The sequence below is a fragment of the Sinocyclocheilus rhinocerous genome, unplaced genomic scaffold (genome assembly GCF_001515625.1).
Source record: "Sinocyclocheilus rhinocerous isolate Xijiao unplaced genomic scaffold, SAMN03320098_v1.1 scaffold1051, whole genome shotgun sequence".
Lineage (NCBI taxonomy): Eukaryota > Metazoa > Chordata > Actinopteri > Cypriniformes > Cyprinidae > Sinocyclocheilus > Sinocyclocheilus rhinocerous.
Window position 1 is genome coordinate 262,779 of NW_015653486.1, and position 17,718 is coordinate 280,496.

The following is a 17,718-nucleotide window of genomic DNA, read 5'->3' on the forward strand; positions in this document are numbered from 1 at the left end:
CACTTGCACAATTCATGCCAAATTTACAAAAAGTCTAATAATAATCTGTAGAAGATGTGCTTGACAGTTTATGACAACTAGATGAACCATTTTGCATTTAATGACTTATACGATGAACTAAAGACTAGATGTTTTGACGGGTAAGACTATTGCACAGAAAACTATATAATACATTTTAAGCAACATTACATTAGCAACTGATAATGTAGGAAACCGCAGATAAATGTACATAATCAATTGCATGAATGTACCAAAGCAATCGCAGCTTGTTCAAAAGAATGAGAAACTGCTTTTATGATGTGTACACATGACTAGATGATGTGGAGGTTGAACAAGTAGTTTTGAGAATTTCATTTCTGATTTGAGAAATGCACCAAAACGACTGAGAAAAACTGTAATTGAACACAACATGTCTAATCTGGTTGATCAGTTTTTTTTGTTGTCGTTGTTGTCTTTGATACATTGGTTTGTAGATATTCTGTTGAGTGGAGAAAGGACTCTGAAAACCACTTTGACATTGACCCTGTTGAAGGAACTCTGTCTGTCAGTGAAGCCCTGGACAGAGAGAGAAATACAGAACACAACGTCACTGTTGTAGCAACAAAAGTTAGTAAGTATGGTGGATTGTGTTTTATCCAGATGCACAGCCTAGATAACCAAGCAGGTTTACATTCATAATATAACTGTAGATTGAAATGGGGATAAACATTTATACCAGTCCACATTTCTAAAGACCACATCTCCATCTAGTGGACAAGAATGAAAGTACAGCATTGCTTCACTCATACCGGCTCAAATAAAATGTCAAAATCATAAATAAAAGACCAATCCAGTTAAAATAAGAGATTTGTCAAAAGACCAAATAAATAAGTAAATTATTTTGCATCAAGCTGTTTTGCAAATGAAAAGCCACAACTACAAAGTTTTCTTAAAAAATGAATGATCCAGCAAAAATCCTTTTGTTTTTGTAGCTAATGGATGCATTATAAGGATTTATTGTAACATGAAAGCAACTTCAAAATCATCAGATCCTCAAGAGTATTTCTGGGCGTCAGTATAACACGTCAAACACTTTCTGAATTCTTCATTTGTCCTATTTCTTTCCTTTTTCAAATATGAAATGTGTCTGACATTTTTGCAGTTTTCACTGATCTGATTCATGGACAATACTTTGTTTGTTCTTTCAGACAACCCCCTGCTGTCCAGCAAAGTTACTGTCACAATCAAAGTGCTGGATGTCAATGAATTTCCTCCAGAACTTGCCTTTGTATACGAGACATTTGTTTGTGAAAATGCAAAAGTAGGACAGGTAAGTGTGTGTGTGTGTGTGTGTGTGTGTGCATGCGTGTGAATAATCTGTGCTTCAATTTGAGTTTCTGGGCCTTTTTGTTGGTGCTGCAGTGAATTAATGTGAGAGAACTGTGCCTTGATCTTCTCCTTTCATGCTGAAAGAGAGCTACTCCCAGTACAATGCTGCCTATCCGTGTCTCCCTATTCAGTCTTTCATACCAGAGAGTGAAGTTCCCTTGCTTATATGTAGAAATGTGCGGAATAAATGACACAACAAAGCCTTCTCAGAATTCACTAAAGACAGTCAACCGATCAACACAAACCCTTGAAGACGTATGCAATTTTCATGGGGAAGCAATTATTAATCAAGTTACATGCTGTTACACAATACTAAGAAATTCCTGACAAAATATTTAAAGAAATGGTTTAAACGTATTTAAGTATGTTTAATACGTATAATAAGTATACAAATGAATCAATGCTAGCACAAATGTAGTTTCTTTGGCATTTACCAAACTGTATTGTTTAAAAATTATAAGTTCATATTTTTTATTAATTCCTAATTTGCACATCTATTCTGAATATGTAGAGCATTTATAGATTATTCATTTCAATTTAATGGAAATTTCTTAAGACAACAGAAATGTTTAAATCTTAAAACTGGATTATTTAAATGTATTAATAATCAATGTGTTAGTATTTACTAAATGTCTGACAACAACAAAAACAAAAGATCATGATAAATATGAATACAAATGTAAAAACAAAAGTGAATATTACACATTTTAAAAAAAATGAAATATTTTTGGAGGCTGGAATTTTTACTTTTTTTGTTTTTTTTGTGAATGATCCTTTATGCCTGACAAGTTGAAATATACATGATTATTATTAATACTAACAAATGTGTAAAAAAGTTTTCAAAGTGTTTTCAAGTTTTAAACTTTTTCCCAGTTAAATATGCAGAAACAGCTGTCTTTGAAAAAGCATAAACACTAACCAGCAAGACGCAACAACAATGGCTCAGCCAATAGCTTGAGTTAGGGGCGGGACTATCTGTATGTCCAACCAATGACAGATTGGTTGATGACTTGTTAAAGTGTTGAACCTGTTTAAAACCAATCATCTGCGTGTTTTTTCTTGTGCCTGGGGAATAACATTTATTTGCACACATTGATAGTAGGACAGCATATTCATAGTGTACTAAGGGAATGGAGTACTAGATATTTTTCTCTGCCACGTAAAATCCTGTCAATCTCTCAGAATGCTTGACTTTGTCATCAGAGATCTGTGGAGTTGGCAGCGCACCCGTCATAAGTTCTGCCCCATGTGGTTGAGTCATAAAGGCAGTAAGCAACCTCAAATAATGCCTTTGAGGTTAGATGAGTCAAGCACGTCAGCTCTGTCAATCAAACAGACTATTGCTGTCTTTTCAACACTATAAGTGCTTTTACGAAATATGCAAGCTCTTTCTGATTTGTTCAGTTGACTGTTCTCTAGGTGATTCAGATCATCAGCGCCACAGACAGAGACATGCCTGCTGTCGAGCACCGATTCTACTTCAAATCCCCTTCACAGACCAGGAACAGAAACTTCACAATCAGGGACTATGGAAGTAAGTTGGAAAGCTGAAGATTTTATTATTTTTAAGCACATAACTCATCACTTAAAGGTATAATTCACCCAAACATGAAATTGTCAAGTGGTCTTTTTCCAAAAGCATTTTTCGCATTTGTTTGTTCCATAGGGATATCAAAATATTATTCTGTAAAGAATTCTAAGCTATAAACCAAACCACTCAGCTCCCAGATGAATCATACAATTTCACATAATTTCTGTTTAAGTAAAAAAGTTTATGAAATATACTTTACTACACACACTACTGTTCAAAAGTTTGGGGTCTTTTTTAAAGAAATTATTCAGCCAAAGATGCATTAAAGTGATAGTAAAGACATTTATAATATTCTAAAAGATTCATATTTTACATAAATGCTGTTCTTTTGAAATTTCTTTTCATCAAAGAATCCTAAAAAATGTATAATGGTTTCCACAAAAATGTTAAGCAGCACAACTGATTACAGCATTGATAAGACATTTGATTTATTTATTGCAATGAAATGCTGCCACAACTACAATTTTTTGCTGTAGATTTAAATGTATTCATCATTTACTCACACAAAGTTGTTCCAAATCTGTGTGACTTTTGTTTCTGCTGAACACAAAAGAAGATAATTTGAAGAAGGTTTCAAATCTTTTAGTTAATGTAATGAAAGAAACTGGGTTCCAAAACAACATTTTATTTTATTTTAATTATGTATTCATTCATTCAAAATATCATCTTTTTCATTTTCATTGTTGGGTGATTTATCTCTTTGAAGAAATATATTGAGGTTATTTTTAACTGAATGTCTATAGGCTTATATTCAAGTCTATAGACCTATAGTCTGATATTCAAAAACATGTTTACAGTAAATACACTTATATATGAAATCACCTGGAATATTCCTTTAAAGCTGCAATATACAGTATGTATTCATCAGCTGTTGATGTGTCGTTGTACTAAAAGTTGGTTCAAAGAGATTTTTAGGCCATGTTATTCAGAAAAACAACATATATATATATATATATATATATAACAGTATCTACCGGGAGAACAAACTCTAAAATACCCAAACTAGTGCTGTGACATGAATAGTGGCCACATCCCAGAGCAGCACATCACCACATGATCCATTTGTACAGACGCCTACAGCCTCGCTGCCTGCTCCCGAGCTCCGTCCCCAGTGTTCTCAGCACATGAATATCATCAGCTGTGATTCACAGAGACAGGGTCACTCAGGGCTACACAGCCAAACAGGCACAAGGTGTGCTTTAATGGCTCCTACCTTGTCAAGAGAAATCCCCCAGTTGTCCAGGCGTAACAAACGCCTCATGACAGGGTCAGTCGACCTTCCAGGCGAGGACAAGCACATCTCGGCACGTTGACTCAGTGCTATGAGTGCCAAGCAAAGCCCTCACCATCAGATCAGCAGGCGCCTGCCCTGCTGTGTTTTTAAGCTTGATTTAAAAGTATTTTCAATTTCCTTCGGGTCATAAGAAACACTTGGCTAGACACTTGAATCAAAGAGGATGGGCTATACTGACTTAAATGCTTACATTTTTAATTTGTATCTTTTTTTATGTTTGAACTGAATTATGGTGGTATTAAATGTGCACTCAGTAATTGTTTCCTCATTTTAGAATATCAGTAGCCTAATAAAAGTTGTTTTATTTTACATGGAGCAGGATGCCACATGGGTGGCACACTGTTTTTGAACAGTAAGATTTTTAATGCTTTTAAAGAATCTATTCTGCTCACCAAGCCTACATTTATTTGATCCAAAGTACAGCAAAAACAGTACAATTGAAATATTTTTACTGTTTAAAGGGGACCTATTATGCACCTTTTTACAAGATGTAAAATAAGTCGCTGATGCCCCCAGAATGCATATGTGAAGTTTTAGCTCAAAATACCACACAGATAATTTTTTATAGCTTATTAAAATTGACACTTTTAGGGTATGAGCCAAAATGCGCCGTTTTTGTGTGTGTCTCTTTAAATGCAAATGAGCTGATGCAGCCGGCCCCCTTTTCAGAAGAGGACGGAGCTTCAAGAGCTCAAGCTCCGGCAATACCGGTGCTGGCCTTTGCAAATAAACATTCCACTATTAGTACAAGCCTGTTATCTTTACAGAAAACGTACTCTGTTTAAAAGTCAGTCACCTTATTGTTCTGTGCATAATAAATGATTGTTTATGAATTACACAGACAGGGAGCACGGCACAATAAAAATAATGACAGCTGGTCTCATTGTGCCTTAGCATGCTATCACAAACTTTATATGTCCCACGTGTGATTATGAGCTCGACAAATTCAAGCAGTCGACTTTACATTGAGCTGCAGTAACGAACCTAATTTCCCTCCGGGGATTAATAAAGTATTTCTGATTCTGACATTGCTTTCATATGCAATTTTTTATTTGAAGGCAGCATCAGTGAAAACGGGCATAGCTTTAGCAACATTAGCCTTACAGAGTGCCAAGCAGCTCTTTCAGAAAGGCAATTTGGAAAACAAACGTGTGATACTTCCTTTGTCTGGAGCTGACGTTCGTGCAAGAAGCGATGGTATTGATCCCTAAACATATAGGGGACTTTACCGATTTTTTCCGGGATATTTCCTTCGAAAATGAAATTTAACCACAGTGTCCTAAGCAGCTCAGATGGAGGGAGTCTATGGAGATGCCTATGTTCGTTTGTGCATCCCAAAACACAACACTTGTAATGCTTCTTTAGCGCTGACATTGTAAATCTCCAGCAGCTAACGTTACAGCAAGAAAACAGTAATGGCAGACTGCTGCTTCTCACTCAGGCCTGTGTCTATGCTAATAGGGCAGAGAGCATCACAAATGGGCGGGACTTTTTCCCTTCAGTGACATGTACAAAGGGAGAATCTGAAACCGCTCATTTGGAGAGACTGTTTATAATTTTTTGGGATTATAAAAAAAATGAGTGGGTGGATTTTTACCATTGTAGGCTGGTTGTTTTCACACATTGCGTTTGTTCAAACACCTTATAAAAGTGATATTTGCATAATAGCCCTAGTAAAAAATAAATATATTTAAAATACATTTATTTCATACTGAGTATAGTTCAAATCTATTAACATATTTACTGACATATCGCTCAAGACTTACTGATAAAAAATTTAATTAAACATTTTTGGAGTACTACTACTCTGCAACTTGGAAAATTAATTTATTACTGTGAGCGATGACTAGTTACCTGTTCCAAGATGGCGAAACATTGAAGTGTGTGTGTATGTATATATATATATATATATATATATATATGCTCCAAGACCTGAAATGGGTGTGTCAAATGAGACATTAACAATGTACACTTAGTGCCGGGACAATCCCCCTGGAACGACCTGGGGTTAAGTACCTTACTAAAAAAGAAACTTGCAAAACACACTGGGAATGTTTTAGCCTAAAGCTTTATCTACAAGGCCACACTATCATCTAACCAATACAATTCCTCAGTAAGGTTGCTATTAAATCTGTAGTTAACACTGCAGATGATGGTTGGAAGAAACATACCTATTGAGATTAAAACACTCCTCAACAGCCTGAAGTGTTGTGCATCCTACTTTTGTTTGGACTCCAGCTGTGTCAAAGGCTGTTCTCAGAAAGGTATATCATGCTTTTCCCAGGAGTACCTCATGTTAGCTTGTTATCCCCTTAACCAGAACCACTTTTTTCTGTACTTATTTCCACTTCAAAGGGATCCATTTTTCTTCTTAATTCTGGAATCAGGCCAGTCCCTGTACTGCATAAGTGGCTCGTGAATTCATAATATTCTGTCGTGGACAAATGTTGGAATGGCAGGTTATGATCACTGAGAGCATGACTGTGATTATCACTGATTATCTCCAGATGCAAATGCATCAAGTACAATCATTTATGGTCTACACTAAATCTGCATTATAGACAGTCTCATGATGGTCTCATGGGCTTGATTTCAGACAACACATCTGGAGTGGTGACCAGGCGAGGGGGGTTCCGGAGACTGGAGCAGAGCATGTACCTGGTGCCGGTCGTTGTGGAGGATGGCGGGTATCCAATCCGAAGCAGCACGGGGACGGTGTCGGTGCGGGTGTGTACCTGCGACACAGACGGCTCCCTCATTTCCTGCAATGCGGAAGCCGTCTTCTTTCCCATGGGACTCAGCACTGGAGCTCTAATGGCCATTCTGCTGTGCATTGTCATTCTGCTGGGTGAGTTAGACACATTTGTGTCCAACAGAATACTGGCAAGACAAAGAAATATGCATTTTATTCATTTAATGTAATAAATAGAGAAGATACAAGAAAAAAAGCAGGGCTTGTGTTTGCATAGTCAAGTCATTTTTATTTGTCATTTGATTTGGCCCAAGGCTCTGATAGCAGGACACTAACAGTACCGACAATTGTGTAAACCAAATAATAGAAGTATATGTGTATTTGTTTAACTTCTGGGAGTTTTATGTCCCAGAGGTTTATTTTTATTAAAACTAACAGAGTATTTCATAAAGAACTTACATGAATTTACAAAAGCCTTTATACAGTATTTATATTACTGTTCAAAACTTTTTTAAAGAGTTTTTGAAAGAGTATTATGCTCAAACAGACTGAATTTATTTGATCAAAAATACCGTAAAAACAGTAATTCTGTAAGATATTATTACATTTTGAAATAACAGTTTTCTATTTGAATATATTTTAAAATCTAATTTAGTCTTGATGGCAAATCTGAATTGATTACTCTATTCTTCAGTGTCACATAATCTTACAGAAATCATGCTAATATGCGGATTTGATTCTCAACATTTTTTGAACATTATTTACATTTACATTTACATTTAGTCATTTAGCAGACGCTTTTATCCAAAGCGACTTAAAAATGAGGACAATAAAAACAGTCAAAACTAACAAAAGAGCAACAATATATAAGTGCAAATGACAAGTCTCGGTTAGCCTAGCGCAGTATACGTAGCAAGGTGTGTGGATGAGTTTAGAGACTTCTGCCTCAGAGAGTGGAGAGAAGGATGAAAACGAGTGTATGTTTGCTGGTAAGATGTGTTTGACAGTTTGTGTCAAACATTCAAACATTATTTGAAATAGAAGTCTATTGTAACAGAATAAATGTTTTAATGGAGACTTTTGATCAATTTAATACATTCTTGCTGAACAAATGTATTGATTTCTTTAGTAACTTCAAACTTGAACATTAGTTTAGATTTTATTGGTTACTTTTGTCCCAGACCCGGACTTTCAATCTTAAAATATTAAAATCCATCATACAAACATGAATTACATGTTTAAAACTAGGATAATATAAATAAAAATCATAAACCATTTTTGCAATCATTGTGTAAAAATGTATTTCAGCCTTTCACTTGTGAAGAAAATAATTGAATTGTACTTAATTTCCAGTTAAGCTATAATTTTGCAATCATGCAAAACATGAAAATACTATTTTATGTTTGTGTATTTAAGATACATTAATGCTAGCAATGAAATCAGCCTTAACAAAACAAAACCATCTTCTAGGGAAACAAAAATTAATGGTCATCACAGAATGCTTTTAAAAAGCACATCATTTGAGAGGAAATGTTCATGACTTTCAGAAGAAAATTACTTACAATTTTTTTGTGATGCATATAAACACACTGCTGGACAAATGAAATAAAATAGTGAGGTCTGAAAAGTATATTTTAAGAGTTTATAAAAGCCAAAGTGCCCATAGTTACAGAAACACCTATATAATATAAAGTATACTGTACATAAAGCATAGAATGTGAAATCATCTTTATAATAATTATTTAAAAACAATCTTCTAGATGCGAAAAAAAGAGCTGTAATGGGACAAGAGTACTGAGGAAGGTAGAATTGCAATAAAAGCTCTGTATTGCAATAAGTACTAGGTAAGTGAATTATGTAGCAGAGAGTGACAGTGCAGTGAAGTGATGTGCTTTGACTTCATATTTTCATTTGGCAGCGTTACAGAAAAGAGAGATTCCTTTATACGGCAACCACTTGGGGGAGCTGATGCTGAAATAATGATTTGAATATGATCAATATTATATTCTAAAAGACTAGAAAATAACAACAGGAGAAAACCTTCCCCTTAATAACACATGCAGGTTGATTCAGCCAAATTTCCCCCTCTGCTTCTTCAGAAAGCGTGAATTTTTAGGTCTAATCTTTAATTATCGCAGCAGCGCTTGTGCCTCCCTGTCTCTTTCTCTCTCGCGTCTTTCTTTGAGTGAAGTGGGGCGAGCGAGCGCTGTCTGCCTCTGAGGATGGAGATGAAAGCTCAGAAAAACTACCTCCCCTCCTCTCACACAACCGAGGCACTACGATGGTGACAGACAGCATGTCAAAACTGCATTATGGCTACCCTCGGGCTGCCGTTCTCTTTTGTCCCGTTTTGAAAACCCACGTCAGAACAAAAAAAGAAATCAGCTAATGGCTCCAGAACATGTGACCATCCCTTTTTTCACTAGTTGTTGTCACTTAAAGGTACTGTACTGTATGTATGTCAACGTGTATTACGCCTCTGGTGTTTTGCAGTGATGGTGGTGCTCTATATGGGCCTGAGAAAACACAAGAAGAAGGACACTCTGATGTCGTCTAAAGAGGACATCCGGGACAATGTGATCCACTACGACGATGAGGGGGGTGGGGAAGAGGACACCCAGGCCTTTGACATAGGTACGTTACGCAATCCCAAAGGCATCAAAGAGACGGCGCAGCTGCAAAAAATAAGATCAGAGGATGAGCCCGATCGGGCTAGTGCGTGCATGCCCAACGAGGACAGCGAGGACATCCGAGCCTACATCCATCACTGTCTTCTGGAGAACTCAACACCTCCGTATGACTCTCTGGTCACGTATGCATATGAGGGAGAGGGATCGGTGGCCGAGTCTCTCAGTTCCATTGAGTCCTGGGTGCTTGAACCCAAGGAGGATTACAGAAATCTCTGTGACTGGGGTCCTCGCTTCAAAATACTGGCTGGGATATTTAAAGAGCATGAGTGTAAGGACACGGAAAATGAAGCACACGCTGAGGCACTAAATGACAGACTGGACTGAGAGCATTTTCACACGCTCACAGTTTATTTATTTCAGGCATGGCACTTAAAGTAATAGTTCAATCTAAAATGAAAAATGTCATGTTGTTCCAAACCTGTTTGCCTTACTTTCTTCTGTGCAATAGTTTAGCCATGTATGAAGCATAGTTCACACAGAAGTCACCTTCAAACCAAATGGCTTTCTGCTGGTCAACGTGAAAATCCGTGTGAGCAGTTTGTAGCTGAAATCTGTGTGGGGAAATATTTTGCCCTTAATGTGATCTCATGGATTCCTATTGAAATGACTAGATTTTGCCTGCAAAAATTTGAAGAATATTGGTAAATATGACCGCACCTTAACACAACAGACATTTTTAAAATGTCTGAGTGTTTTTAGGTATATACAGTACAATGAAAGTCAATGGGGATGAAATATTGTTTTGGGCCCTATTGGCTTTGATATGGACAAAAAGGTTAAAACTTCAATGAACAACAATAAAAGTCAACACATCTTAACACAATAGAAGACATTTAAAAAAATGGCTTGAGTGTTTTTTGTCTATACAGTCTATACCAGGGGTGCCCAAACTCTGTCCTGGAGGGCCAGTGTCCTGCAGAGTTTAGATCCATCCCCAATTAGACACACCTGAACCAGCTAATCAAGCTCTTACTAGGCATACTAGAAACCTCCAGGCAGGTGTGTTGAGGCAGGTTGGAGCTAAATTCTGCAGGACATCGGCCCTCCAGGACTGAGTTTGGGCACCCCTGGTCTATACAATGAAAGTCAATGGGGACAAACTGTTGTTTTGGACCCCACTGACTTTGATTATATGGACAAAACAGCTGCAACTTCACTGAACAACAGTAAATGTCAACACCCCCAATACAAAATAACATTTTTATTTTTTTTTAAGTTAAAGATTTTAGATAAGATTTAGTCTATGTAGTCTGTACAGTGAAAGTCAGTGGGGACAAACTATTGATTTGGACACCACTGACTTTGAGTATATGAGCGAAAACAGTTGAAGCTTCACTGAAAAGCAGTAAATGTGACTGTACCTTAACACAAAAGTTAGTGTTTTTTTGTCTATACAGTCTATACAATGAAAGTGATTGACTTTGAATATATGAACACAAACAGTTGAAAAAAAGAAAAGAAACAGTTGTTGTTGTTTTTTTCCCCTGCAGAAGAAAGTCAGTCAAACAGGTTTGGAATGACATTAGTGTGCGTAAATGACAGAATTTTCATTTTGGGGTGAATTGTTTCTTTAAATGAAGTTATCGTCTATGGCAAGGGAAAGACACTGACAAGGCTGGCTGTGTGCCTTTCCTATACCTCATGCATATTTTAAACTCTTCTGTTCACTATTTAGGAAAAAACGTGGAACTGTAATTTTTTTCCAACTGCATTTTAACATCTGTTTTATATACTTCTCCAAGTCAAAGAACCAAAAAAAAAAACCCTCTTTGATATAAAAAGTGCCTCATGAACTGCTTTATTTGTCCTTCAACTGTTGACATTATTTATACTGATCCAAGCAAGAGAAGTCTATAACCTCTGTGTCAATGGACCAAGAGGAGGAAAAATAGCAGAAACATCACATTCAAAAAAAGCATAGCCCTGCTAGCAATTCTTCCAAACATATTTACCAGCACTTAGCAGGAATTCTGCCAGGCCAGTGCCCGGAACGTCACAGTCGGTGCTTTTCACTGATGCCCCATGAACACATCTGTTTGGATCGCCCTCACTGACTGCCCCAGCCTGTGCTGCTTGCTTCCATGGTGATTGAGCCCCTCCAACCCTCCTTACTGTCCTCCGGGCCTCTGCCACTGGTTTGATAGCCACAGGCTCTTTACGCTTGCTGTCTTCCTGTCTAACTGTTGTGGTGGTGCTCTGACATCACCCTACAGCGATTCATCAGTGCCGTGGCTTTACACTAGAGCAGCTCATTCCAGTGATTCTGTGTTGGTCATTATAATGTTCATTTTGACCCACGTTTTCTATCAGTCTCCCTGAGAGGGAAGCTAATGAGACCTTTTTGTCAGTTATCAAAAGAGAATATGAAAGAATATCTTATCCATTATTGATTATATTGTATAAACCTGTGTCTATAAGAAACTCAAATGGAGACTTTCGACAATAAAGTTATGTTTGTGATAAATGCTCTTTGCTTCTCCCTCCCTAGGTTCACATTTTATCACCCAGAGTTAGGCCTGTTACACAATGCAAGTGTAAGCATATGTTTTTATAAAATGTATAGATTTATATTAATTTTAATTAAAAAGTTGGGGGTTGGTAAATTTTTTAAAGTTTTTTATTTTTTTATTTTTTTTAAGAAGTCTCTTATGCTCACCATATTTAAAAATATAGTAAAATACAGTAATATTGTGAAATATTATTAGGATTTTAAAATATGTTAATATTTTAATATATTTTAAAATGTAATTTATTCCTGAAAGCTGAATTTTCAGCAGTCATTACTCCAGTCTTCAGTGTCACATGATCATTCAGAAATCATTCTAATATGATGATTTGATGGTTAAAAAACATTGCTTATTATCAATGATAAAAACAGTTGTGCTGCTTAATATTTTTATGAAAACTGCAAAAAAAAAAATCCAATATTTTTTGATAAATAGAAAGATCAAAAGAACAGCATTTATTTAAAATTGAAATCTTCTGTAACATTATAAACCTCTTTACTGTCAATTTTGGCCTTGTCAACTGTCAACTTAATGTATTCTTGCTGAACACAAATATTAATTTCATCATAAAAAATCTTACCTACCCCAAACTTTGAATGGCAGTGTAATTAAATTATAATTAATTACAATTAGTTTTTATATTACAAATAGTTATTCAAATAGCCTATAAAATAATTGGTTTTGAATAAAAAAAATAAATTACAAACATGATTTTCATGGAATCTAATTTACATGTGAAAGTTAAACCTCAAAGTAACGATAAACTGCTTAAATCATCAGGATTTAGTCAGATTGAAATAAGGACTGTTTATGTGCCTTTTTAATGTGTGCTTAAATCAGTTTAAATCAAGGCCATCAGATACATTTTACATCCGCAAACAATGGGTAAGTACTTTGCTTTATAATTTCAGGTTTATGTTGATAAACATGTTTACAATTCATTTTCTCTGTTCAAAGCACTACACATGGCAAAAATAGGCTCAGTACTTAAACTCTAACTGTTCTGCTTAAGTAGGCAGTGTGAATGCAGTAACCTGTTAATATGGGTGCTGAAATAAATACGTTGCTTACATGTGTGGTGTGAAACAGGCTTTACAAACAATTGTTTTGCCAATTTTGCGCACCTTACTCTTCCAATGTCAATTTCAACCTTTACAAATGCTGGACTCACCAATATGAGTTAATAATGCATGGCCTTATTTATAACCTGCATGAAGAGACAAGGAAATGACTTTTTTCCCTCAGGCTACATCTGCATTTTTTTCTTCTTGTCCATAATCAAGTGGTTGATCAAAGAAGACGTATCTTTCATAAAAACATTTCCACTTTTCAATTCCATCTCTTTTCATCATTAGACTATTTTTGTGCTCTCGCAATCCAAAGAAGACATCTTACTCTACCAAGTATTGAGAAAGATGACTTGCCTTCAGTTTTAAAACCTGTTAATGCACTTAGAAATGTCAAGTAGATTCTAAATGTCAAGTTCTAAGTCTTATTGTAATGAGCCAGATAACACTGAACTTTAATTGTGCTGTATAGTCATACCCTTAATACAATAAAACAGGATGATTTTAGCTTTTGACAGGTCTTGCTTCAGGAAGGCCATAAGTAACTGTCTCTTATCAACATCTATTTGAATTGTCCCTCTGCTAAGGTATTGCTTATTGCCGCTGTCTCGATAATACGGAAATGAATAGTTTTCTAATGAATAAAAGCAATATACCCAATATATATTTAAAAGGACATTGCGATATGTTTGTATACAAGTCTCTCCTTAATGTTAGAAAATTACATAATAATGTTTATTTACCCATTTGCAAATAGTTTTTTGTTTATTTGTTTTAAGCCTTAAAACTTAAAGGAATAGTTCACCCAAAAATAAATTTGCCAAAAATGTACACACCCTCAGACCATCCAAGATGTTGGTGAGTTTGTTTCTTCATTGGAACAAATTTAGAGAAATGTAGCATTACATCACTTGCTCACCAGTGGATCCTCTGCAGCGAATGGGTGCCGTCAGAATGAGAGTTAAAACAGCTGAGAAAAAAACATTACAATAATTATTTGGTTCATAAAAAATAAATAAATAAAAATTTTAAAAATAAAATGAAAAAGCAGCTTTTCACTTCACACGACACTAATTGATAGAGTCATGCGGATTACTTTTGGACTATTGTGGCTTAAAACAAGGAAAAACTATATTATATTGTTTTGTTTTGTCATGTTGTGTATTACTGTATCTTGTATGTTAAGAATGTTGTTGTTTTTTTGCTTTACTGAAAAACAAATATTTTTAAATGTTATTTGTTTTGTTTTGTTTTGTTTTGTTGTGCAGTGAACACAGGCTTGCAAAAAGTTCCTTGTTCTATGAGTGTCTTATGAGCATCAGTAGCAGCAGCAGAGCAGTGTAAAAACAGTGCTGCATTTCCAACCAGACACTTAACAGTGTCCTTGCCTGCCAAATGATTTATCCTTCATAATACTCATAGATGCAGGCGTCTTAGACTTCAAAGGATTGAACTTTTTTTTTTTTTACATGCAGTCGAGGGCCATTGTAGAGACTCAAAAATAAATCCCTTCTGTTCAATTCCATATCACACCAAAACCACATCAAACATGTAAACTCCAGCTGAGTCAGGCGCTACTTCAAAAGAGAATGCAAAATCAAGCACAACAGCATGTCTGTTCTAAGATGAAATGCTTACTGCAGGAGAAGCAAAGGCTGTGTGCAGTCTGAAGAGGTCTTTACTGATTGCTGACCTACACCAGAATTCTGGGAAAGACATTCCACGCCTCTCTAATTAGAGGAATCGTTTTACACAGGTTACCCTGCAATGCCAACCTATGAATCACTTTCAAAATTAATACTTAAGCAATGTTCAAAAGCATCTTCAAAAGGGGGGGGGAATCAGAATTCTGAGAAGAAAAAAAAAAAAAATTAATTCCATGATGGGAAAAATGTGGAATGTGGAGTTTATGTCTCATAATTCATACATTTTTGATTCCGAATTGCAAGAAAAGTTGCAGAATTGTGAGATAAGCCGCAATTACTTTATTTATTTATTCATTTATTCTTTTTTTTTATTATTATTCCATGATGGAAACAGGCTTCATATTTATCTGACCATTTTGATTTTGGGAAACTTTTACTTCACTAGTCAAAAGCATCTTAACTGTGTCTCATGAAAAACATTGTTCCTTGTTATTTCCAACTGAATCAACCGAAACACACTCAGGGATGTGATAAAAGAGTCCACTTTGTGATCAAGTTCTTATGAAATGATTCTTTTCGGTGAACCTGTTGAATCCGTTCACAAATCACACTGATTGAGTCATTTACAAATTGGACTGATCCGAGTATTCATGAGTGTACAACTTACTCATTCAGTGATCCAGTCCCGAGTTTAGTACACTGAATTGGTCAAATCTAATTTAAAATGAGCAAAGAACCAGAAGGGATATGATCCCCAGAGCTTGAGTGTACAGGGAAGTTAAATAATGCCTTGAAAAGTAAGTAAAAAATTCTGAACGTTAGTATTTTAAAGTACTTCTCAAGTGTTTTGACTTGGTTGCACACACATTTGAATTATCAGTAACTTCAAATGATATTGAAAGTTTAATCTTTTGATGATTTTAGTGTATGACAATTTTGTTAATAAAATAAAACATTTGGTTATTCACAGATCATGCATATTTAATGTTTGCATCCACTAATGGCCCTTAGTGCTAAATTTTACTCTGCTAAATTACTCTTTTTGTCTTCCATGTGAGAAAGACCATTAAACTGGTTTGGATCATCACGAGGGTGAGAAAATAATGACAAAATCTTCATTTTTGTGTGAACTATTCCTTTAAGTAATATATAGGTCATGGTTAATAAAAATGAGAGACATTTGTCTTGCATCACGTGGGTGTTTCGGAGGCTATATTTTCCTTCCCTCCTCCATAACAAGGCCCCAATTCCCTTTTCCGCACTACAAACGCATTGTTTTCAGCAAGCCCTATGAATTCTAAGGAAACGATTAAGTCTCTGCTGAATCACACTCACATTCATTGCTCTAAATATGTCACTAAAAAGTTTATTTCCCAACCATCCGGGATTCAGAGGTAAGCCTCTCTTCTTGTCACACTCTCTCTTCTCTCAGAGAAAAAAAGCGGTCTGGAAGTGCTCTCAATATACAGACACATCTTGAGTCTGCATGAGGAGAGGACAGTTTTAAATATGGTGATAAATGGCTTTTTTACTGTCTGAGTAGAGGCTATCAAACACAGAGCTGCTCTGAATACACAGCAACAGTTTGGTATGCATATAAATGTCTGGAGCTGTAAGAAACTTTGATGCAATATGAATGGCTGGAGTTGACACCATCCTTTGTGTGAATGTATTTGCTGCAGATTATAACACAATCAAGGTATTTTGACTACTGTGGGTTTGATGGAAGGGTGTTGATTGAGCACAATTCACATCATTGCCACCTTCATCAAATATTCATATGAGGACATCTGTTAATAGCACCTCATGTGAAACATCAAAATCTTAATCCTGTTCTTGACAAGTGAGCAAAATTTCTTTAGCAGTTTAATTGGTAAGACTCAGATCATCATCAGCTCAGATCATCAGACAAATTAAAGCAATTCCCAACCAGGAATGGATGTTAGGATTCCCGAGGAAGGTTTAGTGCGATTTCTTTTTAAGAACTAATCTTAACTTCAAAATTTTAACTGTTTTCCTATCATGTCTTTATTTTTTACATTTTTTTTAACAAAAATTGTAAGTGTGAGAAGCTCTGTTCAACTGAGGATACTCCTTTCCTCTTCTCAACTCAGTACAGTATGTAACTGTGATATTGGATTTATGATACAAATTGTTAGAGTTTTAAATTATAATGGGTTTATGCACAAATATGTCACAATCAATCAATGAAAAACTGAAGCTATGGTCTATTCACATTGGCTACTTTTGGTCTTCATAAAACTAATTTACTAAAATGGATGAGACACTGTAACTCTAAACGTGTGTATTTCTATCCAGATGCTGTCACATTCTACAGTCTCTTCATTTGCAAAGAGAAACACACAAAATACACACAATGATGGACAGAAAGGCATCATAGAGGATTTGGAAGAAGATATTGTGTGAACATATTTTACTGGAACTTGATCTTCATTACACCTGTTTTTCTGTTTCTATTTAGTGATGTACTTATTTATGTATTTATTCAAATTCAATGTCAATTGTAACTTACTAATGTGTTCAGCTCATAATTGTTGCTAGAACGCTGTAATTTTTGCGACAATTTTGCTACAATCTTAATTTTTGCTACTAATTAACATGCTGTACGATTATTTTTTTCATGTGAAACAAGGTATTAGAAGACCAAGCAGATTGAGGGGTAAAAAGACAATATTCATAAATAATATATCTAAAAACAAATTTTTATGAAAATAAACTATTATTAAGGGTATTTATTTAAGTCGATTAAGGTCCTATTTAGCACTTCCAAAGCATATACCTCTATGGAGCCTTTTAAAAGGAGTTCTATTTAGCACCAAAATGGGTTCTGCTGTTGTTACAA

The 17,718-nt window shown here is 35.5% G+C and overlaps 1 protein-coding gene across 1 annotated transcript in view; it reads left to right on the forward strand.

Moving 5' to 3' along the window:
* cdh12a (cadherin 12a) overlaps window positions 1-9,996 on the forward strand; it is a 54,365-nt gene extending 44,369 nt beyond the window's left edge. Inside the window, exons 8-12 of the mRNA XM_016522773.1 lie at window positions 474-610; window positions 1,188-1,309; window positions 2,788-2,902; window positions 6,850-7,101; window positions 9,439-9,996. Of these exons, the coding sequence (XP_016378259.1) occupies window positions 474-610; window positions 1,188-1,309; window positions 2,788-2,902; window positions 6,850-7,101; window positions 9,439-9,959 (1,147 nt within the window). The 3' untranslated portion in view covers window positions 9,960-9,996. The remainder of the gene's footprint in view (window positions 1-473; window positions 611-1,187; window positions 1,310-2,787; window positions 2,903-6,849; window positions 7,102-9,438) is intronic.
* The last annotated feature ends 7,722 nt before the right edge of the window (window positions 9,997-17,718 follow it).